Source organism: Platichthys flesus, chromosome 8, assembly GCF_949316205.1.
Source record: "Platichthys flesus chromosome 8, fPlaFle2.1, whole genome shotgun sequence".
Taxonomy (NCBI): domain Eukaryota; kingdom Metazoa; phylum Chordata; class Actinopteri; order Pleuronectiformes; family Pleuronectidae; genus Platichthys; species Platichthys flesus.
Genome location: NC_084952.1, coordinates 6,770,909 through 6,795,786, shown reverse-complemented (window position 1 = coordinate 6,795,786; position 24,878 = coordinate 6,770,909). Strand labels below are relative to the sequence as shown.

Genomic DNA, 24,878 nt, shown 5'->3' with positions numbered 1-24,878 from the left:
TTTATGTTATTGATATTTGTATAAATTATGAATTATATATATTTGTGGTATGTTTATTTATTACTTTTATACTTATTTTTCTTTTTTCTACTTTGCCTTTGCTGTAATACAGCAAATGTCCCAATATTATCTCACTTTAAATTGTTCCATCAATGAAAGTTAAGAAAATAGTAAAAATCCAAGTTACAATTTTTCTGAACCTCAGAGACATTATTCCAAGGTAAAAACACATGAACATCTTTTTAAGTAATAACAAAGATGTGACAACTAACTGAGCACCAGTTTAACACTAAAGGACAAATAGTGCAGAAGAATAACATCCCTGAACAACTCAAGAAACAAAGTCCTCACAAAAGAAGATGAATGGAGAGAAAGAGTATTTATTATATACTTTTTGAATATTATTGATAAGAGTTTCCCATTGTTTGACTAGCAAACATTTAATAAACTTGTAGTAGCAGCAAAAGTACTATACAAAGAATTAAAAATACTACTTCATCAGGAGTATAATATATACTGTAGGTTATACTTGTAAAATACAAAAGAAGTCATTCAGTAGGAATACAGCAGAGGTTATACGAGTAGTTGAGTCAAATGCCCTCATACAAATGCATATACAGTATTTGGCTACTGAGAGAAAAACATTGTAAAGACAGTGAGTAGCTGAATGTTGTGTCACATTATTTGCGTTAAAATCTGCATCTTTATATATAAAGTCATTAGTATTAATGTAAATCTACAGTCCAGTCTCCGAGTGCCCTCACACAGAGCTACTGACAGAGGCTTCACATTAATATCCTTCCATAGGGATCCTGTTCCTTTATCATTCTCGCATTCATATATGTGTATTTATATACATAGAAAGTTAATCAGCACCACAGTGAGTTTCTCCAATCAACATTTGAAGAAATATACACTTGGAAGGAAGCTTCAACTCAAAGCTCCTCATCTCCATCAAAATAACACGACACATACATCTGTATCAGCTTATTGCAGATGTGTCAGTGTATGTTGACGCCTGGTGGTCAGAACAAATAAGAAGAATATTCCGTACAGGATGGTCAGAGATAAATTATTTCTTTTATAACCGTACATTGTTCAACTTATACAAGCCTTGGCCACAATTGAGTAGTATCACATTTTCAGGACCTTAAAGACAAATACTTAAAGGAAATATTAAAGTTGGCTAATAAATTGTTATCATTATCAGCCAAGAACATCCAGTATTGGTCAAAGTTAAGTCAAAACATCTGGATCGCCCCCTTGTGGCTGCAGTCTAGGACATAAACGATTCTTCCTCCACTTCAGCAGATCGGACATGGACCAGACAAAAAGAAGGGTCCCGCTGTTCAGTTCCTATTTTTATAACTTGACAGTCAAGACACCTGCTAGGGATCCTACACTTTAAGAATATTTGACCTCTGCTGCACTCAAATAAAAAAATCAAGCACGTTTACCAGAAAAAAAAATCTGTCTATTTTTTAACTGATCACATGATATGCACCTGTAGAAAAAGGGTTATACATCGACATACTTTCATTTTTATGGATCACATTGTAGAAAGGTTATAAAACACTGATTCAGAGATGAAGACAAATTGTTAGCTTATTGACTTTCAGTGGCTGACCTGTGGACGAGCTCCTGTTTATTGCCACACACTTGGACCATTGACATGACAGCTTCTTCAGGCCGGAGTGAACAGAGTCCAGTCCTGATTATTACAGTAAAAGTTGTTTTGATATGTATATGTACGTGTTTCTTGCGGCATATCTGCTTAAAATGATATTAACAATGGGTCACATGTTTACTTGTACGTGAACAAAGTCTGTGCTGTTCACCTCAGCTGTTCTATGGCCTTTTTCACCTTACACTACTCTGATGTTTTGGTTTAGAATCATCTATTTTTGGCTGCAGTTGTTTTGAGAGAAAATTCTGTGATAAACTGCCTGCTCAGGAGAAAATGACAGAAAACTACCTGGTGGACGCAGCTAAAGATGGTGGAGACCAATACCAGAGTGACTTTTGTGATTGTTATGTTTATAGCGGTGTTCCACGACTACAAAGTGGAAAGGGCTGCAGGTTCAAACTGCATTTTATATATAAGTATATATTAAAATAGTTTTATTAATGCTAAAAAGTAATTTTACAGTAAATATATAATCATTTCTATATACAAAGCTGCTTGTATGTTGTTGTATACAGCGAGGATGAAAAAGAAAATTGTCCCGTTTTCAAACTTGGAAGAAACCACGACTACGATCACGTGTAATAAAAAGGCTAAGAAACCCAGGGTTAGAACAAGATGATCTGCTGCTATGATTCTGCAGAAGATTGAGTTCCCAAACCTGACAAGAGGAGGAACCCTACAGTGGGTTCTCCCTCATTTCCACTCTTCTCTTCTCTCTTCTCTTCTCTTCTCTTCTCTTCTCTTCTCTTCTCTTCTCTTCTCTTCTCTTCTCTCCTCTCCTCTCCTCTCCTCTCCTCTCCTCGCCTCGCCTCTCCTCTCCTCTCCTCTCCTCTCCTCTCCTCTCCTCTCCTCTTCATCATAAACCCTTGTTGTAGGTCACCACCTTGCAATCTGTTGCCATGGCAATCTCTGGCTCCAGGCGAGACACCTCAATCTGCAGTAAAAAGGAAACACAGATTTAGCTCCATAATCTCTACAATTTTCTTTAAACCCTGAAATCAATGTGACTTATAATTAGACGGAGGAGGAGACAGCTGGAATAAAAGGTAAGTATGTAGGCTGTGCATGTGAAGGGATGCATATGTAATTAGAATTTTCCCAGCTGCTCCCCTCGACCCATCTGGCCTTGGAATGAGCATCAGAGGAAGGTCGTCTGACCGCGCACACTGTACCTGAGACATCTGCGGGAACAGGCTGATGGCCAGGGGCAGCGAGAGGCCGAAGATGACCAGGCACACAGCGCCATGGACAGGCAGCATCAGTCTGCGATGGCTCTGCAGGAATCGGAGCCTGCACGAGTCAAGACGGCGATAAAAGAGGAAACGTGAGCCTGTGCTGATCGATCGATATTTTTAGATCCGGTGAAAAAGCATCACGGGCAGATTCCGGGGAGCCATTTCCCACAATTAGTGGGCGGGGGATATTTCTGTCGGAGTGAAAGTCTCCACTGAGGGTTTGTGAGTCAGACTGCAGAGATCGTCTTTTGTTTCATAGCACAATATAAAAAGAAACACTTAACACAGATATATTCCCTGTTACATTTTAATTTACATTCTCGAACATGTGCGACTGAGTGATTGAATGTTGGAGGAAATCACTTTTCTCAGTACACACAAATATTTACTTATTATTTAACTAATAATTAGTTATCAAACTAATCGAGTGCTATAGTTTCTGTTGTGTATTGGCTGGATTTGGCTACTGTGTCCTTTCTATAGGATATAAAATCATCAGATCAACAATTGATAATAAGCATGGATCAAATCAAGGTAAATTATCTGACTCAGTTCACAGGAAAGAATAAGAAAGTGTAGCTTTCTCTTAGGAATAGCGTTTCCAGATGGGAAATGTTGAAGCTTAAAATGATCGTATTTCGTATAATACATTCAACGGTGTTACATTGGCTTTTGGAAATTTAAGATTGTAAAAAGGGATAGAATACTGAGAAAATATTCACTTCAATCTAAGTTAGATTAAAAAAAGCCAATAACCTATATCTGCACAAACCTCTCTAGGTAGGACATGATGATGGGCGGCAGGACGAAGATCGGCATCGGGAGAACCACACGTGTGAAGGCTGTCTCCGTGATCGCCTGGGGGAAAGACAAGAACATTGTGCACACGCTTCATTTCAAATACTGCAACGAGTTGGATTTTCCTTCTCCTGAGATCAGATGGCAGCTGAACTACTGGAGCCGAGAAGGAAATTATGAGTATGTAAAAAGCCCCTCACGTGTCTCGCAGCGATTTTAGAGGATCCCACCACATTCCCATTGTTGTCCAGCACATCGATTCCTTCAGACAGCTCATTGTGTCGCATCAGCCCCACATTACAGATGTTTGCACTCGCTGAGGAGATATAATTTATTGACATCGTTTTTAAATACAGTTCCACAAAAATCAGGTACAGACGTTGAAACAATATATTTCAGATCAGAGAAAATTATAATCAAGACCTCACAAAGCTTGTAATACTGTGACTCAGAAGTACTGTTATATTATTGTACAGTTTACTGAAGTAAAACCCTATAAAAAACTTCAGTTACATAAATTATAATTGGTGCACTATGTCACACAGGGAAAAACCTACCAACAGCTGGGAATGGGACAAGTCTCTTTATGATCATTCTGGTGGCAGGACTCAGCTTGTTGGCTTTCTGAATCAGCACATTCAGCCCCACCTATAACATACAAAATCAACTTAAATACAACAAATTAATGTACATAAACAAAAATAAACATCTTACACTTCCGACATTAGGGATGTCTCCTAAAAATATTATCGAAACAAATGTGAGTATCTTATCTATGTTTAACAATAACTCATGTAATTTGCATTGAAAGGTTTAGTTTAGCTTGATGAAAGAGAATAATACATCGATGTTGATGAAAAACATCAAGCATGTCTCTACCATGAAATCAAACTCACTGCAATGGAGACGGCGCTCGTCACAGCTCCTGCATAACCTTGAAGAAACTTGGATGTTGGTGTAGGCTGAAGAGGGACAAAAGACAAATACTGTGTTGCAGCTTTATACTGCTACTACTGGTGGTTGGTAACTTCAATTGTGCAGAAGACCTTCAAAAGTGAATAAACATAAAATATAGTTTGACACATGGTTTACTCTCAGACTAAGACCACCTTCTGGGTGAGAAGAGGATGTATATTCTTCTGATGTTGTGCAGCATGAATGAACAGGAACGTGTTGTTGCATTAATGTTGGCAGCAAGAGTTGACTGTCAAGTGTCATACCCAGGTTCCTAGCAGTCTGGGGGGTAGCTCTTACCTTTGTGGCATTGCGGTTGGCGTAGTTCACACAAGCATTGTGACTCTGGTTTAGCCACTGTGGGAAAGAATGAAAGAAATAATGAGGGATGGGGTTAAAATAATTCTGTTAGTATGACAGAGGAGAATGGAGAGAGAGATTGACTAGGAGGGATGGAAGGAGGGAGGGAGGTAGATAGGTAGGTAGGTAGGTAGGCAAGGAAGGTAGATAGATAGATATTTAGACAGATAGACAGATAGACAGATAGACAGATAGACAGATAGATAGATAGATAGATAGATAGATAGATAGATAGATAGATAGATAGATAGATAGATAGATAGATAGATAGATAGATAGATAGATAGATAGATAGATAGATAGACAGATAGACAGATAGACAGATAGACAGATAGATAGATAGACAGATAGACAGATAGACAGATAGATAGATAGATAGATAGATAGATAGATAGATAGATAGATAGATAGATAGATAGATAGATAGATAGATAGATAGATAGACAGATAGGTAGGTAGATTTGAAGCCAATCGCCAAAAGCTGAAAAAAAAAATTGGCTGAAAGCAATGGTTTTACAGTATGTATGTTATTTACAGTACCTGCCATATAATGGTAGACACCACAGTCTGATTTGGGAGAAGGAGGCCAATGACCTAGATGAAACCAGGGAACAAGAGCTTATTTCTGGAGAAAATAAGTCCAGTCTCATTTCATCTGTCCCCAACACATGAGTGTGAGAATGGACGTCTCCAAAGCCAAGTTCACTTCCATGAAATGCATGATCAAAATGTGCGATGTGTTTTTTCACGTGGGACTTACAATTGGCGTTCCGAATGGTACATAACCTGCACAGTGAAGACAGTGAAAAACATGACTCAATGAGGCAACTTGAACAACTTGAGCAAAGATCTTCATCTGAGGTCGTACCTGACATTCGAAATGGCATGAAGATCTTCTCCCCTGTGTCAGGATGAATGATGGCCTGCGTGCAGAGAGCATGGCATCATCCTCATGCTGACAGAAGCCCAGAGGCTTGAATGTATGGGGGGTGCAGTTAGCCTGGGCTCACTTACAACTCGTCGGCCACTTACCTGTTTGATCTTCTGGGCCTCCCAAAGCTGCACGGGTCCAAGAGGAAGAAACAAAGAAAAATACAGTTAAACAATTCCACTTTTCCATCACACAGACTTTTCTTTCCTTTAGGTCTCATCAAATCAAAAACAGATTTATCAAACTGCATCACTTACCTGAAGATCGGACACTCCAGGTGGAAGACTGCCATATTTATAGTCATCCAGGAGCTTCATGCATTCCTTCAGTCGTTTCTATGAACAATAGATAAGGACAAAATGGTTTTAATACATCTTTGGAATTTAACTTTATTTGAGTTATTTAAAAGGGACAATGTGAGGCTGGAATCAGGAAACTCTTTGAATATTTTCTTTAAAAATTACTAAAATTATTGATTTTTAGTGGTAATTTGCGTCAGCAACATAATCCCCAGTTGACATAATAGTTTACCTCGGACACAAACAGTGTGCTGGGGTCAATGATGTCCACGAAGTGTCTCAGACGACCGAGGAAGGAACCCTGGAAGAGACAAATTGAAACCCTTAGTGTCATTAGACGCCATATTAGCAGCAGACCACCCTCCCTCAATTAATTAATAATTCTCCCACAAGTCCTGTGAGCTGATTTATTGCTGCTCACTGATGCAGAACCTGGTTTTATCTGGGTCCCACAGCCGCTGTGAAAATGAACCTATGAGGTAGTTTGTGTTCGTACAGAATCACATGCAATTACAGTTCATTGTTTCACGTCCACACGGCCACAGCCCGGATTTCAGATAGACTGTAGAACGAATAAATGTCAATATAATGATTCATTTAACTGCTCTGTTTTATTTCAGCTGCCTCTGAGATGATTTAAATAATTCTGCAAACTGCCGGGAATAAAAATCTGGTGGCAAATTACAAAAATCCCGTTATTTTTATGTCCTAAAATTGCCACATTCAAAGTGAAACTCATTCTTGAAAACAATGAAATATGAACTTCTACAAGGGTCGTTGAAATACTCTCCGGAGTTCCCGGGGCCACCACTGAGGACACGACCACAGTGCTGTGCTGCACGGCCCTGGACACCATCTGTCAGCTATGATTCATTAAGTTTCCCCTGCGGCACAATTAATTATTGCTCGCTCACTTATTCACAGGATGAAGACCATGAAATGCAGCTGAAAGCACTGAATCATTAGTAAGTGGAGCTTAGAGTCAGTATTGTTCCCATCTTGTCAGTGTTGACAAATTATTTTTCCAAATTAGCTTTTTTTGTTGAGAGTTTCATTCAATGATCCCACTGTAATGTTTGTCGGTACACATGTAGCTATTGACAGCAGCTGATTAACTTGAAGCATAGACTTGGTATGGAAGTGCATGTAAACCATGTGAAGCTAATATGAAAGTGCCTGAAACCTGTATTCTTGGAAATCACCAGTAGAGGGTGACTCCATTCTTGTCTCAATTAGAGACAAATAGACAAAAAATGTACTGTATGTTTAGAGGCGTGGATGCTTCGTGATTGACAGCTGGTGACGTCCAATGGGTGCAGGCCGGAGGTGTATGTGAGTGTGGCCCCAGTCACCTGCATCCCTGCTTTTCCCATATATGGTTACTTCTGGTTTCAAAAGATCACACAAACAGCAGCTCACAAACCACCAGGTCACGTCACAGTGGTTCTCACTTGGCTTGATGCAAACGACTGGAAACAAGTTTTAATAGCTCGACCCTCAACGTCAAAAGGTAAATCAACCTCCCAGCATATCTAAAGCTCCTGCCCACTGTCATTTACTGATTCAACTCTGCAGAGACTTCTAAGGTGCACCTTGGACGGGTCGCTAAACAAACACACACTCACATACAGTCAAATCACAGTCTCTAATTAACCTAACCCCATTCTGCATGTCTCTATACACTTAAAATAAAGTGTATCAGGACATTTGAGTTGAGCCTCGTCTGGGTTCGTTGCTCCCGAAAGGTCAAGACTGAACTTTCGCACAAAACCAAATTGATATCTTTGTCAAATAATTGATAAATGGATTCCGTCAAATCCAAATATAAGAAGACTAGAGTGTTAAATGCTCAAAAATGAAATATTAGAGAGAAAAAGAGACAACCAATTAAAAGTATAAAGATGAAGGTTGGCGTAGCTTCACAAGGGAATAAAAATTAATCTCAAGGGTAAGAGCAGAATCTGCAGTTTGAGACTAAAAGTGATTTTACACTGAACAAACACATTCCTCTGAGTGAGGCTGGGAGCTGGTGGTTGGGCTCTCTGTTTTCTGCTGTCTACCTCAGCATGCCAATTACTAAGAGTGTGTGCCAGCAGTCTGAAAAGGCCCGATGGCAGTTTATGCCAAGAGTCTCTTTGGCAAGACAGATGGGGGCGAAAACATGGCAGCTTCCATCCGATTCCCTCGGAGACATTTATCAGTTATGAAGGGGCAGAAAACACAGTGGAACGATTGTGGAGCGGACAAGTCTCTATTTTAATCATCTCTCCTGATTGAGATGACAGGAAACAACCACTGGTTCTGCTAAAGACCGCGCACATGTCTTCCTGCACCGCGTCACTGGGTTCCTCTCCCGCCTCCATCACATGTCTCCTCCTCTGACAGGCCGCATGTGCTGCAGTGCTGTTTTGTAAGAGTCGGGAGGAGAGAGGATCCATGTGAGGAGCCTGCTTTAATTATGCATGAGTTTCAGCTCCCCGGAGAGTACACAACAAGGCTAGCAGGGATGGAGCGCGGCAGAAAACACACACACAGACACACACATAGAGACACACACAGAGACACACACACAGAGACACAAACCAGGCAAGATTTATGCTGATTCAAGGACTGGCCTAATTTGAACTGCTTTGATGCAAAGAACTGAAAGTATTGCAGCACCTTTATCAGCCCGACGTGAACTGAGCCGGCTGCTGATGGAGAAAAAAAAAAAGGAGCTTTACAGGGCTCGTGTTGAAAAGACTTCCTGTTTTGAGCGGTGCATCGATGATACGGAGCCGGGGACCAAGCGTGAAAGAATTACTCACTACCTGAAAATTATCTAGCAGTGACTTTGCCGTGGTAAATCACACGAGACAAAGGGTGTTAATAAATTATCTGCACCGATAATGAAATCATCCACGGGCACAGAGATGTGAAAAGTCCCCAACACCTTCCTCATGGGAGGAAGACTCATCTGTGTAACTGTTCTATATTTACTGGCAGAGTTCCTTGTGTTTTATATTGTTGTTGTTGTACAGTTATTTTTAGAGACGGACCAATATGGATTTTTAGGGGCCAATGCCGACTGACTCAAAGACTTCCAATAATGTTTTTGTTGACCAATTTATACTATAAAAAACACTATATATAGTTATAGTGATAAGAAAACACAAATAGAACCACATATAGAACTGGTTAGCTAGATGTGTTGTCTATATATAAACATGGACTTGGGCATGGAAGAAAGTGAAGCCAATGAGGAAGTGCCTGACAGCTGTATTCTCTCAAATGACCAGCAGAGGGCAACTCCACTGGCAGCAAAAAGAAAGTGTACTTCTCCCTTTATTCACTCTAAACATTTTCCTGATGAGTTAAAGGTCTTACTTTGTAGATTCAAGTCTTCTTCGATACAGCAAAATGTCATTTTGTAAATTTAGGTCACATTTAGTGTGAAATAGACGATAAAGCACGAACAGGAAGTAGTTTTTTTCTGCACGATTTATTCTGAGAAATTAAAGTTCTCATCTCAGCGACATAAATGCTGATACCAATGCTTCAGTGAAAGTCTGGTACCAGTCGGTTTTTATTGGCTGACTGACAAATGGATCAGTTATATTGAGTCTTTCTGTGCATAACTCAGCTGTTGTTGTTTGACAGTAAACAGTCCCTGACCCCCCCAGGGGGCCACTCAGCCTGAGCCCAGCTGACACAGTGAGTAATGGAATTCTGTCACTGAAAATTAACTACTTTCCTAAAGGTTCCCCAGTGTGTCCATGTTTCCTGCACACTGGAAACTACAGATGAATAACATACAGTCAGTTATTTACACAGACTGAATGTGGACTTTGATCTGAGCTACAGATTCAGGTAGATAATTTCCCTGCAAGTCTGTCTGTCTGTATCTGTTTGTGTCTCTCTGTCTGTATATGTCTGTGTCTCTCTGTCTGTCTGTGTCTCTCTGTCTGTATATGTCTGTGTCTCTCTGTCTGTCTCTGTCTATCTGCACAAAGGAACGACCACCGCAGCTCATGCACCACCCGAGCTGACGTGAAGGTCGCATTATCTTTCAGGGCTGACCGATGCAAATGCATTTGGGCGGCGGGGAGAATGGAGTAAGTGTCCCTCTGCAGATAAGAACGCATGGGGCCATTAATCTGGATCAGAGGTGGGGGAGTCGGTCTGCAGGGAGTAGCATCCCGGGGAGGCGACACCTCGGGGTGCTGGGGGGGTGAGATTTGCACGAGATCCGTGGAGAAACTCGTGCGTGAATCTTGTGAGAAATGTATAGATTTGGCGAGAGAAATCTCTCAACAGCTGTAAAAGTGAAATAAACGCATGCGTTCGCGATAAAGTTACAGAACGAGGAGACAAAGAGCTGGAGGCTGCAGATCCCAGCACGGACCCGCGGAGCTGCAGCGAGACGAGGGGGTGAAACGAGCAGATCTGCGATCAGACGCGTGCTTATTGCTGCTTCCTGTCAAAGTGGAAGAAAGTCCGAGCTGCTCGTAGCTGGAAGTTGGGGTTGTTATGAAACCGAGGATCCAAGGGAACTTTGTGCAGAGAGAGTGTTCAGGAGGAAGATGATGAAGAGTAAGATGATGAAGAGGAGGAGGATGAACAAACCCTCTAAAACACAAAAACAGTCAACGCGATGAAGGGGAAAGACTCACCTGATCGTAGCGGGGTCTCCCGAGCTGGAAGACGGGACACGCTGCGGACTCCGCCATGACACCCAGCAGTTTATTTATTAATGAAGTGATTCATGAGCGGATTCTCAACTGAACCCAACTACAGTGTGGAACTCGTGAGGCGGCGGTGGGGTCGCGGAGGCTGCCGGGAAGTGTAGTCCTCCTGTTTGGGTTGACGCTGGGAAAGTTGAGGCGCATGACTACACATCCCAATCGATCGATACGGTGACAGATATTATATAAATGTTCGCATCGATCTGCAGAGAGATTACAGACCCAATTAATCATACGTGTGTGTGTGTGTGTGTGTGTAACGATCAGACCTGCTTCACTAGTCATATGTGACTTTCTAAAGAACCTGGAGCGATAGAAACATGATGTGTTATCTCACGTGACAGTTTCATTATCACACTGTGGCCGAGAGCAAGAGACTGATGCTTTTTAATGACTGAAGTTTAACAGTCACTGTTTTTATATACGTTAATCAAATAGAAGGTCTTGTTTGTGAAGTGCTGGAAAAAATTATAACAATAAAAATTTAAAGTACTGCTTTTTCAAATAAAGTATTTACGTCTTAAAATTAAGCTATATGATGAATAAATCAAATAGCCTTTGATACATATACCTGATAACTGACAGTATATACTGTACTTCTCCTTAACTGGGGATTTCAAGAATATATGTTTTTATTGTACAGTACGTGATATCGTTCAATGAATCTTTATCTTTAATAATGTTAAAGTGACATTCTGCTACTTAGTGAGCATTAAGCTTTAACTCTGCTCATACAAGCATTTGTACTTTTACTTCAGTCCAATTTTGAACACAGCACTTTAACATGTGATGGAGTACTTCCAAGGTGATGTTGCTCTTTTAGTATCATATTGACAATTGTTCTATTCCTTGTCTTTACCCGTAAGGGGATGGGAAAATATAAACAACCCCTGTTTTTCTGAAACTGTGCAGAATTTCCAGTCCAAACAGGAAATGCACATCTCCTGCGTCTAAAATATAAACACAACGTAGATTGTAATATCTGACTTAAACCATCTAAAATCAACACTAAAGATACACTGGTGAAGCGTTTTGGGGGAAATTGTCAACATTTGTTGAAAATGAAAAATACACATTACCTCTGATACATCAGGTGGGTGCAGACCTCTGTATATACAGTCTATGGTGCAGACACATGTTCTATGAACCTGTTCATGAAAATAATCCCAGTGTGCAAAACAATAGTGTTTTGTGCAGAACCAGCAGGTCTCCACCCTGAACTCAGGACAGGGGCGCTCTCTAGTGGAGATAAACAAGCATTACAGCTAATTTAACAAATCAGATCAATCACAAGCCAGAGCTTCTGATTCATGTGCACTTTATTCTTATTACAGTACAGTACTGTGGTCATTTTAAGCATTGCAAGTAGCTACAGTGGTACTGGAGTGGTGTTAGACAATATAATGACAAACGAAATAACTTATATTCTTATTCGCTGCACTGATGCTGTTATTTCCTGTTCAAATGCAGATTTTTCAAGAAAAATAAAAAAATTCACATTGGACAAAAACAACCATAAAATATATTAAAAAACTCTCAAATTTATACAAAACAAGAATACATAATAAAAAGAGAAGGAGTTGAGAAATTAAAAGAAATAACAGAATGCAAACAGTAAGTCTTCATCCTCTGGAACCTTTTCTGCCAAGGACATGAATAATGTTTTTTTTGCTTATCATACAACAATGTTAATGCAGAACATCTTTTTGTAGTATTCACATTGCAGAGCAGCATTTGGATGCATCTTTGTAGCATTTCCTAAATACTACTAAATATGCAATTAGGTCAAGTTAATATTTGTGCACTTTGCATCTCGTCAAAATATTTGAGATGAAGATCTTGAGTCAAAATGTTGCTTTTGCTGCATTTTTAACTTGAGCTAATTACGTATTTTGCCGGCAGAAATACTGAACACAATCCCTGAAGAGCAGGGGCAGAACCTTCTTTTCTACCTACATGGAAGCAGTGTGGTTAAAGTGAACACTGGAAAAAAGCTGACTACTTTAACTTATTCTATTAAGCATGGGTATTGAGGCTAATCGGTCTTTGTCCGTGCCAAATTGAAGATAGTAATCAGCATGCATGTTGGGTAATATTCTGTCTACATCAACAGGGCAGTATCAGCAGTGAGAAGACCTGGATGATTTGTGGTGCATTTGACTGTAACTGACTCTAGAACAGTGATTCCCAACCTTCAATAATAACCCTGTGTTTAAACCCTCTATTGAGGAAACTGCATTCTAGACAATCGGATGTCATGTGCAATACACCGTGCACACGCTCTCAGCGCCGCCGTCACTTGTGTCTGGTTCGCACTTGAAGCAACGTGGGCGTCTGCTCCATGATCCGCAGCAGAAGATTATCAATGTAGTCCTCCATATCTCGCACCTGTGCCTTGACCTTTTTCAGGTCGGCCTCACATTTCCCCAGCTTCGCCTCCTGCAGCTCGGAGGCCGCCTTCTGCTTCTGCATGTCCATCTCCTGCTGCAGCAGCAGGGAGATCAGCTCCATGTTGGTCAGGTGCTGGTACTGAGCCGAGTGGTCTACAGGCACCTCCTGCAGGAGACGAGATAGGAAGAGAAAAGACGTAGGATGTATTACGGAGGCTCGTCAGTATCACAATTGTGGGAATAGTTTGATATTTATTCACTTTCTTGTCGGGAAATACAGTAGATGAGAATATCTGTAACCGTCTGAGTGAAACTACAGGCAGAAAGATCATGGTCTGTATATGAGTACATTAGAGGCCTAAAAGTGAAGCCAAATCATGTGGACGTCTGGAGAAAGAGGAGCTGTGTCGTCCATCTTTTTATAGTGTTTGGTTTACACCCGTCATCAGAATCTACCTCAATGTTTAATGAGAGGTCAGAAGCTAAATGTTATTATAAGAAGCAGTTAAAGATTATTAACCATCCTTCACTACTGTTCATTTTCAGGTTAGACTGAAACCTGGAACACCCCCAGCTCCACTGCTCCTCACAGCATATATATATAACATCCTCCTCCAACGTGTAAGAGACGAGGGCGAGAACATAAATTTAGGACCTGAAAACTCTTATCTGGGCCAAAAAATGATGTCACGCTGGAGAGGAGTAATGGGATCAGCATTTCTCTCCACAGAGTTCAAAGTAACCTCAGTCTAACACCGAGCTGGAAGGTAGAGCGGCTGCACACTCTCATGCTTTTATTCTTTCTGCTGCTGCGAGCATTTCATATCCCAACTTCAGGCCCATGAGGCAACATGACTCAACATTTCTGTAAAGGGAAACATCTGTCTTAATGAACTATATGGATCTACATGTTTACACAGTATAAGTGTTTTTTTTTGGGGGGGGGGGGGGGGGGGGCATTGTTCCTCACCAACTGACTCCACTCAGCTTCAGCTGCGGCCTGGTGGGCGGCGCCGCGTCCAGGGTTTATCGTGGACTTGAGCTTCTCCAGAACCGAACGCCCCTCCTTCTTCTCTAATTGGCTGGAGGTTAATGGCTTCACTGGGTGAGGTCTGCATGGGGAAGAGGTCAGCACTCACTCGTTTACATGGGTATATTGAATGTACGAAGAACAGATTCTAAAGGACTCATCATTCATGGTCAAATGATGGCAGGTTATTGTTTGACTTCATTTCATTCTGCAGAATTTCCTGAAAAAAGTTCAGGACATTAAGACAAATCTGATTGTGAAGGATTCCACAGCAGTGGAGGAGACAGTTAAACACCATCTTCTGCTCTTTGAGACGAACCACGAAACTGAATCGCTTCAATTTCAACTAGAAATTTGCTATAAAATGTAACTGCACTCACTCAGTTGTGGAGGATAGAATCTTCTTTGATAGACACAGTGAACTTTTAGAAATGGAAAATTCGAGTAAAACTAGCATTCTAATTAAAGCTACATTGTGATTACAGCAGAAGAAAAACTGTGGATAACTATTGTGTTTTCTTGAATTAAAGTCATGTCCACACTTTTCTCTCCTATTGAGAGATTCACTGGACATGATCTTATTTTTAAATACTGTTTGTCTACAAAGCTCATTCATTTTATCATTGATCCCATTTTCTGCCTCATGTCACTTATGTCTTCTTCACAACTTCTTTCAATTTTCCTCTCGTCTAAAAACTAAAGGGCACCAGACATTTCTCTGTAGCTGCAACTAAACTCTGGAATCCTGAATCTATCTTGATTCTATTATCCAGACATGAATGTTTAGTGCTGGTCAGCAGGTGGATGAGTAGCAGCGAACGTAGCCAAGTTCAGATGGAACAATGTGGAGGAACTTACAGCAGCAAACAAGAAACTGAACCGTGAGATGAAAAACGTAAATGTGAAGCGAAGCAGAGAGCAGTGCACAGCAGTTCTCATCCAACCAACCAACGTTTGGATGAACAAGCAGAACTAAAAATAATACATAAATGCATTTTAAAAGCCAGGCCAAGTCTGAACACAGCAGCAAAATAAAAAAAATGACTGTACGTGTAGAAATCATGTCTCTAAGTTACTGAAGCTACAAGTCACTGAACACCTAAGGAGGATTCTCACCTGCTCTCCTGACGGGGCAGGTTGTTAGCTGGCTGTGTCTCCTCAGGAAAAAGTGAGTGGCGTGCATCGACCAGGGGCGGGTCAGTGGCGGAGATGGTAGAGAAGGAGGGAGAGGTGGTGGAGGTGTAGGGGGCCACAACCAGAGTAGTGCTGGCTCCAGCCCCGGGCCCCATGCTTGAGAGATGTAAGGGGGGGCAACAGAGAGGGGTGGGGTGGAGCTGAGCCTGTGTGTCACTGGCGGTGGTGGTGGCGTTGGACAGGGACGGTGCAAAGGGGGGGATGGAGTAAGGAGAGGGATCAGGCTTGGAAGGGGATCTTGAGCTTGGTGCCACTTTAGCGTGGAGGTCTTCGAAACTGACCTCAGAGGGAATACCTGTGACACAGTACTTTGTGAGGCGGGACATTTTGTGGACTTTGGATGTTTTCGGCCGACCGGTGCTATTTACTGGCAAATCTGTGGAAGATTTACTGGGCTGATACGATAACTGTCCGTTACCGCCTTGTGAGATGTTTTGGACGAGAGACAGCAACTGTTCAAACTCTCGGTCTCCACTTTGGCTTTGGCTGCTTGGGCTGCTGCAGCTGCTCTGTCGGGACAAACCTTTGGGTCTAAAACGTGCGCTGACCACTCCAGAAAACACCTCGGTCTGCTGCTGTGAGGCCAGCTGAGCGTCTGGGTTACCATTATCATCACTGACAATGTTGTCCTTTTGAATCTTCTGAGTTTTATCGTCTCTGGATTCAACGTGAAGATCGGATGCGATTTGATTTTGCGACGACAGCGCAGCGATCTCTCCGCTGTCGTTTACCCTGGACTGATCACGTGGTAACAAGTTATTCAGCTCCCAGTGACAGTCCTGGAGAACTGGTGACACTTTGCACCGTTTACTGGAAGCGTTTATTTCAAACGAAGAGTTCATCTCAGGTATGTAGGTGTCCTTTAAAGTGAATAAATCCTCAGGTGCCGTCTCTGCATGGTAAACGGTCAGTGAATCTTCCATCGGTTGTGGGGAAATGGCTCCTAAACTACTGACGCCTTTGAGAGTATCGACCGCCTCTGATTGAGAAGAGCCGTCCGAGTCAATAAAAGTGAAGTCTAAGTTGTAAACATTCATGTTGAAGTCTCCTGATGAGAAAGACAGGTTATTGTTGTTGCAAGTGGTATCATTTGTTTTAGACTCTGCGACCGCCTCTACCGGAGCAGAGGGGCCGTCCATCTTCACGTCTGGGTCTGGGGAAGTCGTAGTTGCCAAGTTCATGACGTCTTTCACGGAGATTTCACCGTCAAGAAGCATTTCAGGTGCAGAGCTCTTGAATGTGATGTTAGTCCCATCCATTTCCTCAGCGTTCAACGACAAGCGATTATTGTTCGCTGTGAGTTTTCCGTAGTTTCCTTTGCACATGCGTCCGTACAGATCTTGCTCGAACAGCATCCCTCCCCAGCAGTCGGCGTCGTATTCCAATGGCCTGTATTTGAACTTTTTCAGCTTCTCTTCTTGGACTACTCCCGGTGAAGTGGCGTCTGCACGCTGCTCGGAGGGAACGCTGCTCGTCTGAGGGTCCGGAGATGAACCATTCCTCTTGCACTCGGCCTCTCGTCCACGTTGTAGAGAGGCCACGCCGGTCTGTGAGAGGAGGTAGGCTTCCTTGTGGACGGCCAGCTCCTGACCTCTGTGCAGCCAGCCGTCAGAGTAAATCTCACTGAGTGTAGTTCTTAATAACCTCCTCGGAGGCAAAGGCGGAGGCTGCTCTTCACACGTCCGCAGCCCCTGTGCATGATTATTAAGTGCATATCTACATGTATCAAATGACGGGCTGGTTCTCAGGTGTTTCTGAGGAGCACTTCCTTTAGGCGAGTTCAGCCTGCTGGAGGCAAGAGCATCAAAAAAGTCGTCCCAATCTCCTGTGCTCTCGGACATGGAGCGAGGGTTATGGTAGTTTGGTGTGGCTGCTTTGGGTAACATCGCAGGGAGAGATATCTGTCTGCCCACAGGCCGGGGACGCTCTCGCCTTATGGAAGCCATCTTTGATGCATTCGCATAGTGAGCGGGGCTGGGTGCGCAGGGCAGAGTGGTGTAATGGAAGGGGGACAAGCCGGAAGAGGGGGAGCAAGGTGCAAGAGGAGGGGACGTCTGCGACTCCTCGGCTAGGAGCTCCTCAAAGAAGGGGTTACGCTGCATTTGGGAGAGGAAAGGGTTGGAGGGGGAGATGGGAGCCGAGGAGGGTGAGGTGGACGGAGTGAGCGGACGAGACTGAGTGTGGTCGTCGGGTGAGACGTGACCAGAGGGGGAGGAGCACTGAGGGGGAGCGGGGGAGAGAGGAGGGAGGGGAGGGGCTGAGGTGCTTTCTACCTTAGGAGAAACTTCCAGCCTGTGAAGGAAAATAGTCCTCTTAGTTAATGATGTGCCACGTGACCACACGGCGAATATCTCACACAAAACACTGGCTCATATCCCGCAGCAAAGAGTTAGCTAAACTATTTTTAGCCACTAAAGATCTGCAGATATTAAATTGGCCAACTGATAGAATCATGGAAACATTAACGCAAATTAAATAATAAAAAGCAAAGCACATCTTCAACATGATCAGGCAAAAAAGGCAAATAAATAATGCATCGCAGCCATTCAAAGATCATCTGCCTCGGCAGTTGTTCTGTTGGGTGAGCTCATATTGACAGGAAATGATTTTCTCAGCGTCATTTTCCAGGAGCAGTTTTCTGAACCACAGTGATGCTGCATCTTTGAGTCTGGAAACACACACCACGATGAAGATGCTGCAGCGCTGCTGGTGGCAAACATAGTATGAGGTGATGATACAGCATGGTCCTAAAAACGATGAAATACATTTTCAGATGAGCAAAGAGGAGAGAAAACGCAGGGCTCAGGACACCCAACTGAACACAGGCCTGCCGGGAGCCTGGTGTGGTTCCTGGATACGAGCGACAGTCATCAGACACTGTGGCGCCTGTAAACAACTCACCTCGGCTTGTTCTGGGAGTCGCCGGAGCCAAACCAGCCTCTGAGCCTCCCCTCCGATGATGAAGCAGCCTGGGTCAGGTCCGACTTGGCGGGGAGAGACTCACTCCTCCCTCCAGAGAACAACGTCTTCCTCAGCTTCCTCCCTTTTTCAGGTGAACTGGACGCAGATGAGACGGTCGCCGCCGCCGCCTGCGTGGTGCGACCGTCTGCCTGAGCTTGCTGAGTTTGAAGAAACGAAGCCTGGGCTTCCTTGTCTTCCTCTTTCCTCGTCTTGTCGAAGGACCAGCGGCGACCCTCGGCAAAGGAGCCTTTGTCCTCGCTCCTCTTGGTGAGGTTCTGCAGGGAGCGAGACAGTGGCGAGCACTTCTCCTGCTGCACCAGCTTGGACGGCAGCGCTCCCGAGCTCTTTGGAGTCGATGGCTCAGAGTCATAAACGTGGCTTCCATTTATACACAAGGACGACTTGGACTGAGTCATGGTCTGACCCCGGAGAGACTCCATCGCTGCGTTTGATCGAGAGAGGGCCGTTGTGATTTTGCTGGCTTCGTCGCTCAGGGCTCGCTTGTGTGTGAGAACCTTTGTGGTGTGTTGACTGGTGAGAACTGTGGGAACAAAGACAGACCATGAAAATACATTTTAATGCTTTAGGATTGCACCTTCTTTACTTGAAGACAGGCGAATCGGAAAAAAGTTATCAAATCTGTCCATTGAGGATGATGACATTTGATCCACGATCTTGATCGAGCCCTGGTGGCAGGCTACAGTATGGGTCATAAACTCTGCCTCCTCTATGTTAGTTGATGGGACATTGACTAAACTAAAAAGTCAACGTACCCGTCAAATACCTTTTTCTCAAAAGGTTTTAAGTCGTTCTTATCACACTGATATTTGTTAAAGTGTCAATTTTATTGGTATGTTTGGTATCATTGGATGCCATAGAAACATTAGGATTGACAGGTAAGACTGCCTTATGATTGGTCGGGTGCGTTCATTGGACATACATAAGTGCAGGACGGCGGCACCTGTATCCAGGAAGAACTGGAGACAGGTCATCCATCTTTAAATTTAGTCTACGGATGGAACTTTCTTCTGTGTAATGTCAATTAATAAAGTATTTGGTTACATAACCACATTTAGAGGATTGATGTTGGCAGAAGTGATCATTAATAAAACTCTCAGACTCATTCCAACAGTCACCACACCTCTTTCATACCAGGTATATGATGTCAGCGCTCACCTTTTTTAGCTAAGTCGGCCTCTCCATAGTGGGCGTCCACTCTCACTTTGCTTGTGTAGATGGGCGAGCTGGGGGGGTCCGACAGCAGGTCCAGACTGGGTGGGGGGCCGGGGTTGTCACTGGCCATGGAAGACAAACTGCTGTCTGAAGCCAGAGATGAGCACGACCTGGTGTCGGACGACTTGCGCAGCTTCCCTTTGAAGAAATCCTTCACCTTGCTCCTCTTCTCCTCTGCTGCCGCCACATCTCGAGACTCCATCACCACCACTCCACCGCCCCCCTCGCCAAACTGCTGCCCCAGGGACCCTGACAGGGCGGCGAAGCGACCCGGCACGATGGCCGAGGAAGACTCCACATCGCCCCTCTTCCTCCCCGTGACGCGGTCCTTCAGCTTCCCAAAGGCAGAGCGAGGTTTGTCCTTGATGGTGAGGTCGAACATACTGGCCGTCATGTTGTTGCGGGTGAACTGCACCGTCACCTGAAGTTCACCGCGCTCCTTCTCCTTCCTTCCTGCCTTGGAGTTGAGCTTGAACCATCTGGAGAAATAACAGAAAAGAGAAAATCTCCTATCAATACATCACTTTAGCAGAATATGTGAAACAAAGCATTGGATTTGGCTGCAACACTGTTTACCCCTGGAACTCCAGGAGTCTCTTGTGGACTCAAACACTTCACCCACTCCTCTATCGGCATAGTGCTGAGTAGATAGAGTGAATTTTCATTTCTGGGTGAACTATCCCTTTAAAGCATTCTGTTATTTGACCATTCGCTGGGACAAAACAAGCAACAACAAAAAGCACTGATTTCTTTTGGCAATGTTTTCCACATGTTACATAATCTGGAAATAATGCTTGGGGATTACACTTATCAAGAATCTCTTTGACACGTCTCAGAGCAGGAAAACAAGACCCAAATTCCTCTGTGTCCAGCCACTTACACGCGGTATGAACGTGTGTGTATATGAAACATGAAAAATATGGGAAGCCAGCCACTGAAATGGTGCCTCCCGCGTCCTGTGTGTGGACCAGAGAAAGTGTTTCAGAGCCAAAACTAACAGCAGGACTTGAGTGTGAGTTTCACCGAGCGAGAGAGAGAGAGAGAGAGAGAGGGCGGAGAAGCCACAATTCAATCCAGATGTGTTGAACGCTCCGCTCCTCACTCAGTGTGTATGTGGAGATGTTTCACATATTACTACCGAGTCCTGTTACGTCACCATGTGGCACAGCGGAGTTCCACGAAAACTCATAATAAGATAATTGGAGAACGTTTTCAAGAAAAGCAACAAAAGAACTTATTGTTCAGTGTGCAGTTCAGTCACAGATGGTGATAATAACAACAGAGAAGAAGATTCAGTTTTAATGACTTTAAACCCTCATGTGTCTGACAAGCTGTCGGGAGTTTTTCATTTGTCTGGATGAGAAGAAGTTGCCATGATAACTAAATCATATATAAAATTGGAACAGCACTGAGAGGACTGCATCTCTATCTTTTGACCGATGGATACATGAAAATGTTTTTTGTTCTTCATGGATCTTTGTGTATCTCTTCACCAAATGCACACAGTCATAGATTAGTCCCCTTAACATCCCTGATTATTTTCATCGAGATCCTTGAATTACTCATCTAGAAAAAAAGGCCCTGATAAACAAATTCCAGGATCCACCCCCTGATCCAGATCTGCGCCAAAATGTAACGGGAGCTTTCCTGACCCACATCCCTCCACCAGGTTTTGTGGTCATCTGTCAAGAAGTTTATTGCAAGATGTTGCCATCTAACAGATAAGCTAACAGAGGAAAATGTAACCTGCTTTGTGAATCTGCAGAAAAAAGCTGAAATAAAAAAATGACACTTTTCACAACACAACTTTTGTCTCCCATCGACACATCTGCCAAACTTACAGGTTGGTGAGGTAGAGTTTCAGTCACTTCACTTCAAATCCTGGTAACCAAGGTTGATACTACTTTAAAAAGCATTCTAACTGAACAGCAGATAACCTGAGAGACCTCAAAAAATAAGTTAACCGCCATCTTCTTTCACTTGAAGATGATCTTAAGAGTCTCTGTGGTTCTTCAGCTCAGCCAAATCAGATTGTGTTTGTCCTCACAGGAGATAAGAAAGCCTCCAATCTAAAACAATAACCTACTGAACCCTGTAAACAACACAGACTAAACTACACATCATCAGTCTTAGATGTACGAGCACCCAGCTGCAGCACTGGCTCAGCCTTAATCAGCCTCATTTACTGTAAGAATTTCAGGGAACTCTGACTTTGCATGAACATATTTAGCTGTGATTCTCTGTCTCCCTGCAGTTTTCAGAGCTGAACCTCTCAGACCACATCTCTGTATTGTTAAATCTGAGCTCAGGCACCAAGTGTGAGTTTCTATCTCACTTTCTGAAGCCACAGCTGCATACAGGAGCACAGCAGTGGGGTGATGATGTTGTTAGAAGAGAGGAAGGACACCGTGTCATATATATGATCGTAGATGATCCATCAACAGATACTAAAAAATGCATATATAGAAATATTAGCTATACCATTAAAAAATTTGAGTTGAATAGTCAGCGCATGTGGGGATATTAAGTCACCCAGTGGAATCTGTGTCATCATGTTGATTTGCAGTGCATTGTGGATACTGCTGCTGGATTGTATATCAGTCTAGGTCTAGGAGATGATAATTCAACGATGCATTAAGGGATCAAGCTTTGGCAATTTTCTAGATTGACCACGTGTCCCCATCAGTCAGAGCCCGATCGAGCAGGAAAGATGTGAGTGGAAGAGAACCTAAATACTGCAGACATCCAAACAAATTAGGGGATAGGTTTCTACGTCCTTTAAATGTTGACATGTATGAACATTGGCATGTCACAGGGGCGGATCTAGAGGTTGGGGGGCCAGGGGGGCACAGGGCCCAGATGAAATTAGATTGGCCCTCCCAAGTGCTCCTATCCTTTCCGTTGGATTTTTTTTAAAAATAAACTAATCATTTACAATAAATATGAAAGTATTGACATATTCGCTGATGTGTGGTTTTAAATGAAGGAAACACTAAGATATGCACTTTACATACTCAGGAAGTATCCACTGATGTTGGACATATAATAGGCCCCTGATTCAGAAAAATCCTAGATCCGCCACTGGCATGTCATAAATCCCCCCCCCCCCCCCCCTGGCAAACTTTACTGAATAACATGAGCAGATAAAATAATCACAAATCACTTCATGTATACACTGGTAAACATGTTGTCATGCAGGCATCAGTTCAAACAGCACCTACTCGTCTCTGGGACACATGCCCTCCTGGAAGATCTGGTCCAGCGGGATGATGATTTGACCGAGGAACACGTCCAGTCCGATCAGGACCCGGTGCATGACGGTGAGCACCAGGTCCCCGCTGCCCGGCGGGTACGCGCCGCGGCCGCCGTCCTCCAGGATCCCGGGCAGCAGCTCGAAGCAGCACTCCTCGCTCCATTCGGGCACCGCCGCCTTCTCCACCAGCCCCGTGGTGTACTTCTCCTTGCCCACCTGGATGATGGTGTACAGGTAGCGGCTGCCGTGCTTGCCCTTGGTGCGCAGTCCCCTCGCCCGGAGCACGGTGACATTCACGTGCGTGGGCACCCAGCGCTGGTCGTCGTCCAGGTCGATCAGTGACATCATGTTTGCACCGATGCACCGGAACGTGGCACTGGAAGAATCCCGGTGTCGTGTCACGCGGTGGTCGGGATCATTCCCCCCGCGCCGTGCGCCACTGCCGCTCTGCGCAAAAACAAGAGGAGCCTCTGCAGGAAATCTCCAACGTGCGCTGGTCCAGTGGGAGTCTCCCCGAGGTCAGTGTCCGCACGGCAGCCTTACTTCAGCGCGAGGCTCAGCGGGTCAACCGCAAATTCACTGAGTGAAAACGGAGTGAGAGCCGCTGCAGCCAGACATGTCGCACCGTCCGAAATCTGCTGCTGCTGCTGCGGCTGGGCGGTGATGACGACCCGCCCTCCTCCAGCAGCAGGGCCGCAGACACAGACAGGGATGCCGCAGAGTTTAAAGAGAAACACACTCTCTCTCTCACACATACACACACACACACCCCCCCCCCCCCCCCACACACACACACACTGGAGAGGACACTGGTAGAATGCAGGTAGCCTCCAAACTTAACCTAAACCTAATTCTAACCCTGAAACCAAATCTCAACCCTCAAACAAGCTTTGGCGTGTGAGGACATTTTGTCTGGTCCTCAAATGTCCTCATTTTGTCAGGTCTATACTCATGGTCCTCACAACTATATAAGTACAAGTACACACACACACGCACGAACACGAACACGAACACACACACACACACACACACACACACACACACACACACACACACACACACACACACACACACACACACACACACACACACACACACACACACACACACACACACACACACACACACACACAGCAGCTGGTCCTGATCCTCAAACAGCAAAAAATGATGATGTGTCCAAAGTTTCTGTACAGACCTTTCTCTGGAAGAAATGAAATAAAATGTATTACTTGACTATATGACACTGCAGGGTTTTTAGGCCCGAGCACTGACAGGGGGAGGCCCTATTGAAATTGTAATGATTATTATTATTATTATTATTATTCAGGCTAATGAATTGGCTTTTTAACTGTTTCCTTTTGTTGAAAGGTGCTTTGAATAATAATGGTTATTAATATGATTTCTAACAATTTCTAACAATTCAAAAGATAGCAATGTTATCTTTGGAATTTGTATGACTATGAGCTCTTAAGGCTGATTAGTTATTTGCAATTGAGAGTTTCAATACAGAAACATTATTGTGTCTTCCTCTGCTCCTTTTCCTGGACATGTCTGTGTCTCAAGGTGAATCACTGTAAAGCTTTTAATGTTTGTAGGTTTGACCACAGCAGGTTACTGTCATTCCCTCATCTATAACGCCCTCTAGTGGAGATACATAAGAAGAATCAGCATAAAAGAGACCTCAGACCGATCAGTAGGAAAGTAAAGCTTTTTCTAAGTGGAGGAGCTGTGGTCATATCCCCTCATCTCTTTCTTCACCATTCAACAAATGGTTCAATGAAATCTAGATTGGTGACTTTTCATTAAACATTAAAAATTTCCAATTTGCA

General features: G+C 43.6%; 2 protein-coding genes across 2 annotated transcripts; both read right to left on the bottom strand.

Moving 5' to 3' along the window:
• Positions 1–360: 360 nt before the first annotated feature.
• sfxn5b (sideroflexin 5b) lies at positions 361–11,074 on the bottom strand. The gene is made up of 14 exons (XM_062393746.1): positions 10,917–11,074; positions 6,497–6,565; positions 6,223–6,300; positions 6,067–6,093; positions 5,903–5,957; positions 5,795–5,820; positions 5,575–5,628; positions 4,975–5,031; positions 4,617–4,682; positions 4,278–4,368; positions 3,921–4,036; positions 3,695–3,780; positions 2,860–2,977; positions 361–2,621 (listed from the first exon to the last, which is right to left on the bottom strand). Exons 1-14 carry the CDS (start codon positions 10,971–10,973, stop codon positions 2,544–2,546), a joined length of 978 nt encoding a protein of 325 aa, XP_062249730.1. The 5' UTR covers positions 10,974–11,074; the 3' UTR covers positions 361–2,543.
• Positions 11,075–12,296: 1,222 nt separating this feature from the next.
• Positions 12,297–23,698, bottom strand: rab11fip5b (RAB11 family interacting protein 5b (class I)). The gene is made up of 6 exons (XM_062393070.1): positions 23,018–23,698; positions 19,740–20,275; positions 18,504–19,104; positions 15,525–17,894; positions 14,349–14,490; positions 12,297–13,544 (listed from the first exon to the last, which is right to left on the bottom strand). Exons 1-6 carry the CDS (start codon positions 23,395–23,397, stop codon positions 13,284–13,286), a joined length of 4,290 nt encoding a protein of 1,429 aa, XP_062249054.1. The 5' UTR covers positions 23,398–23,698; the 3' UTR covers positions 12,297–13,283.
• Positions 23,699–24,878: the final 1,180 nt, after the last annotated feature.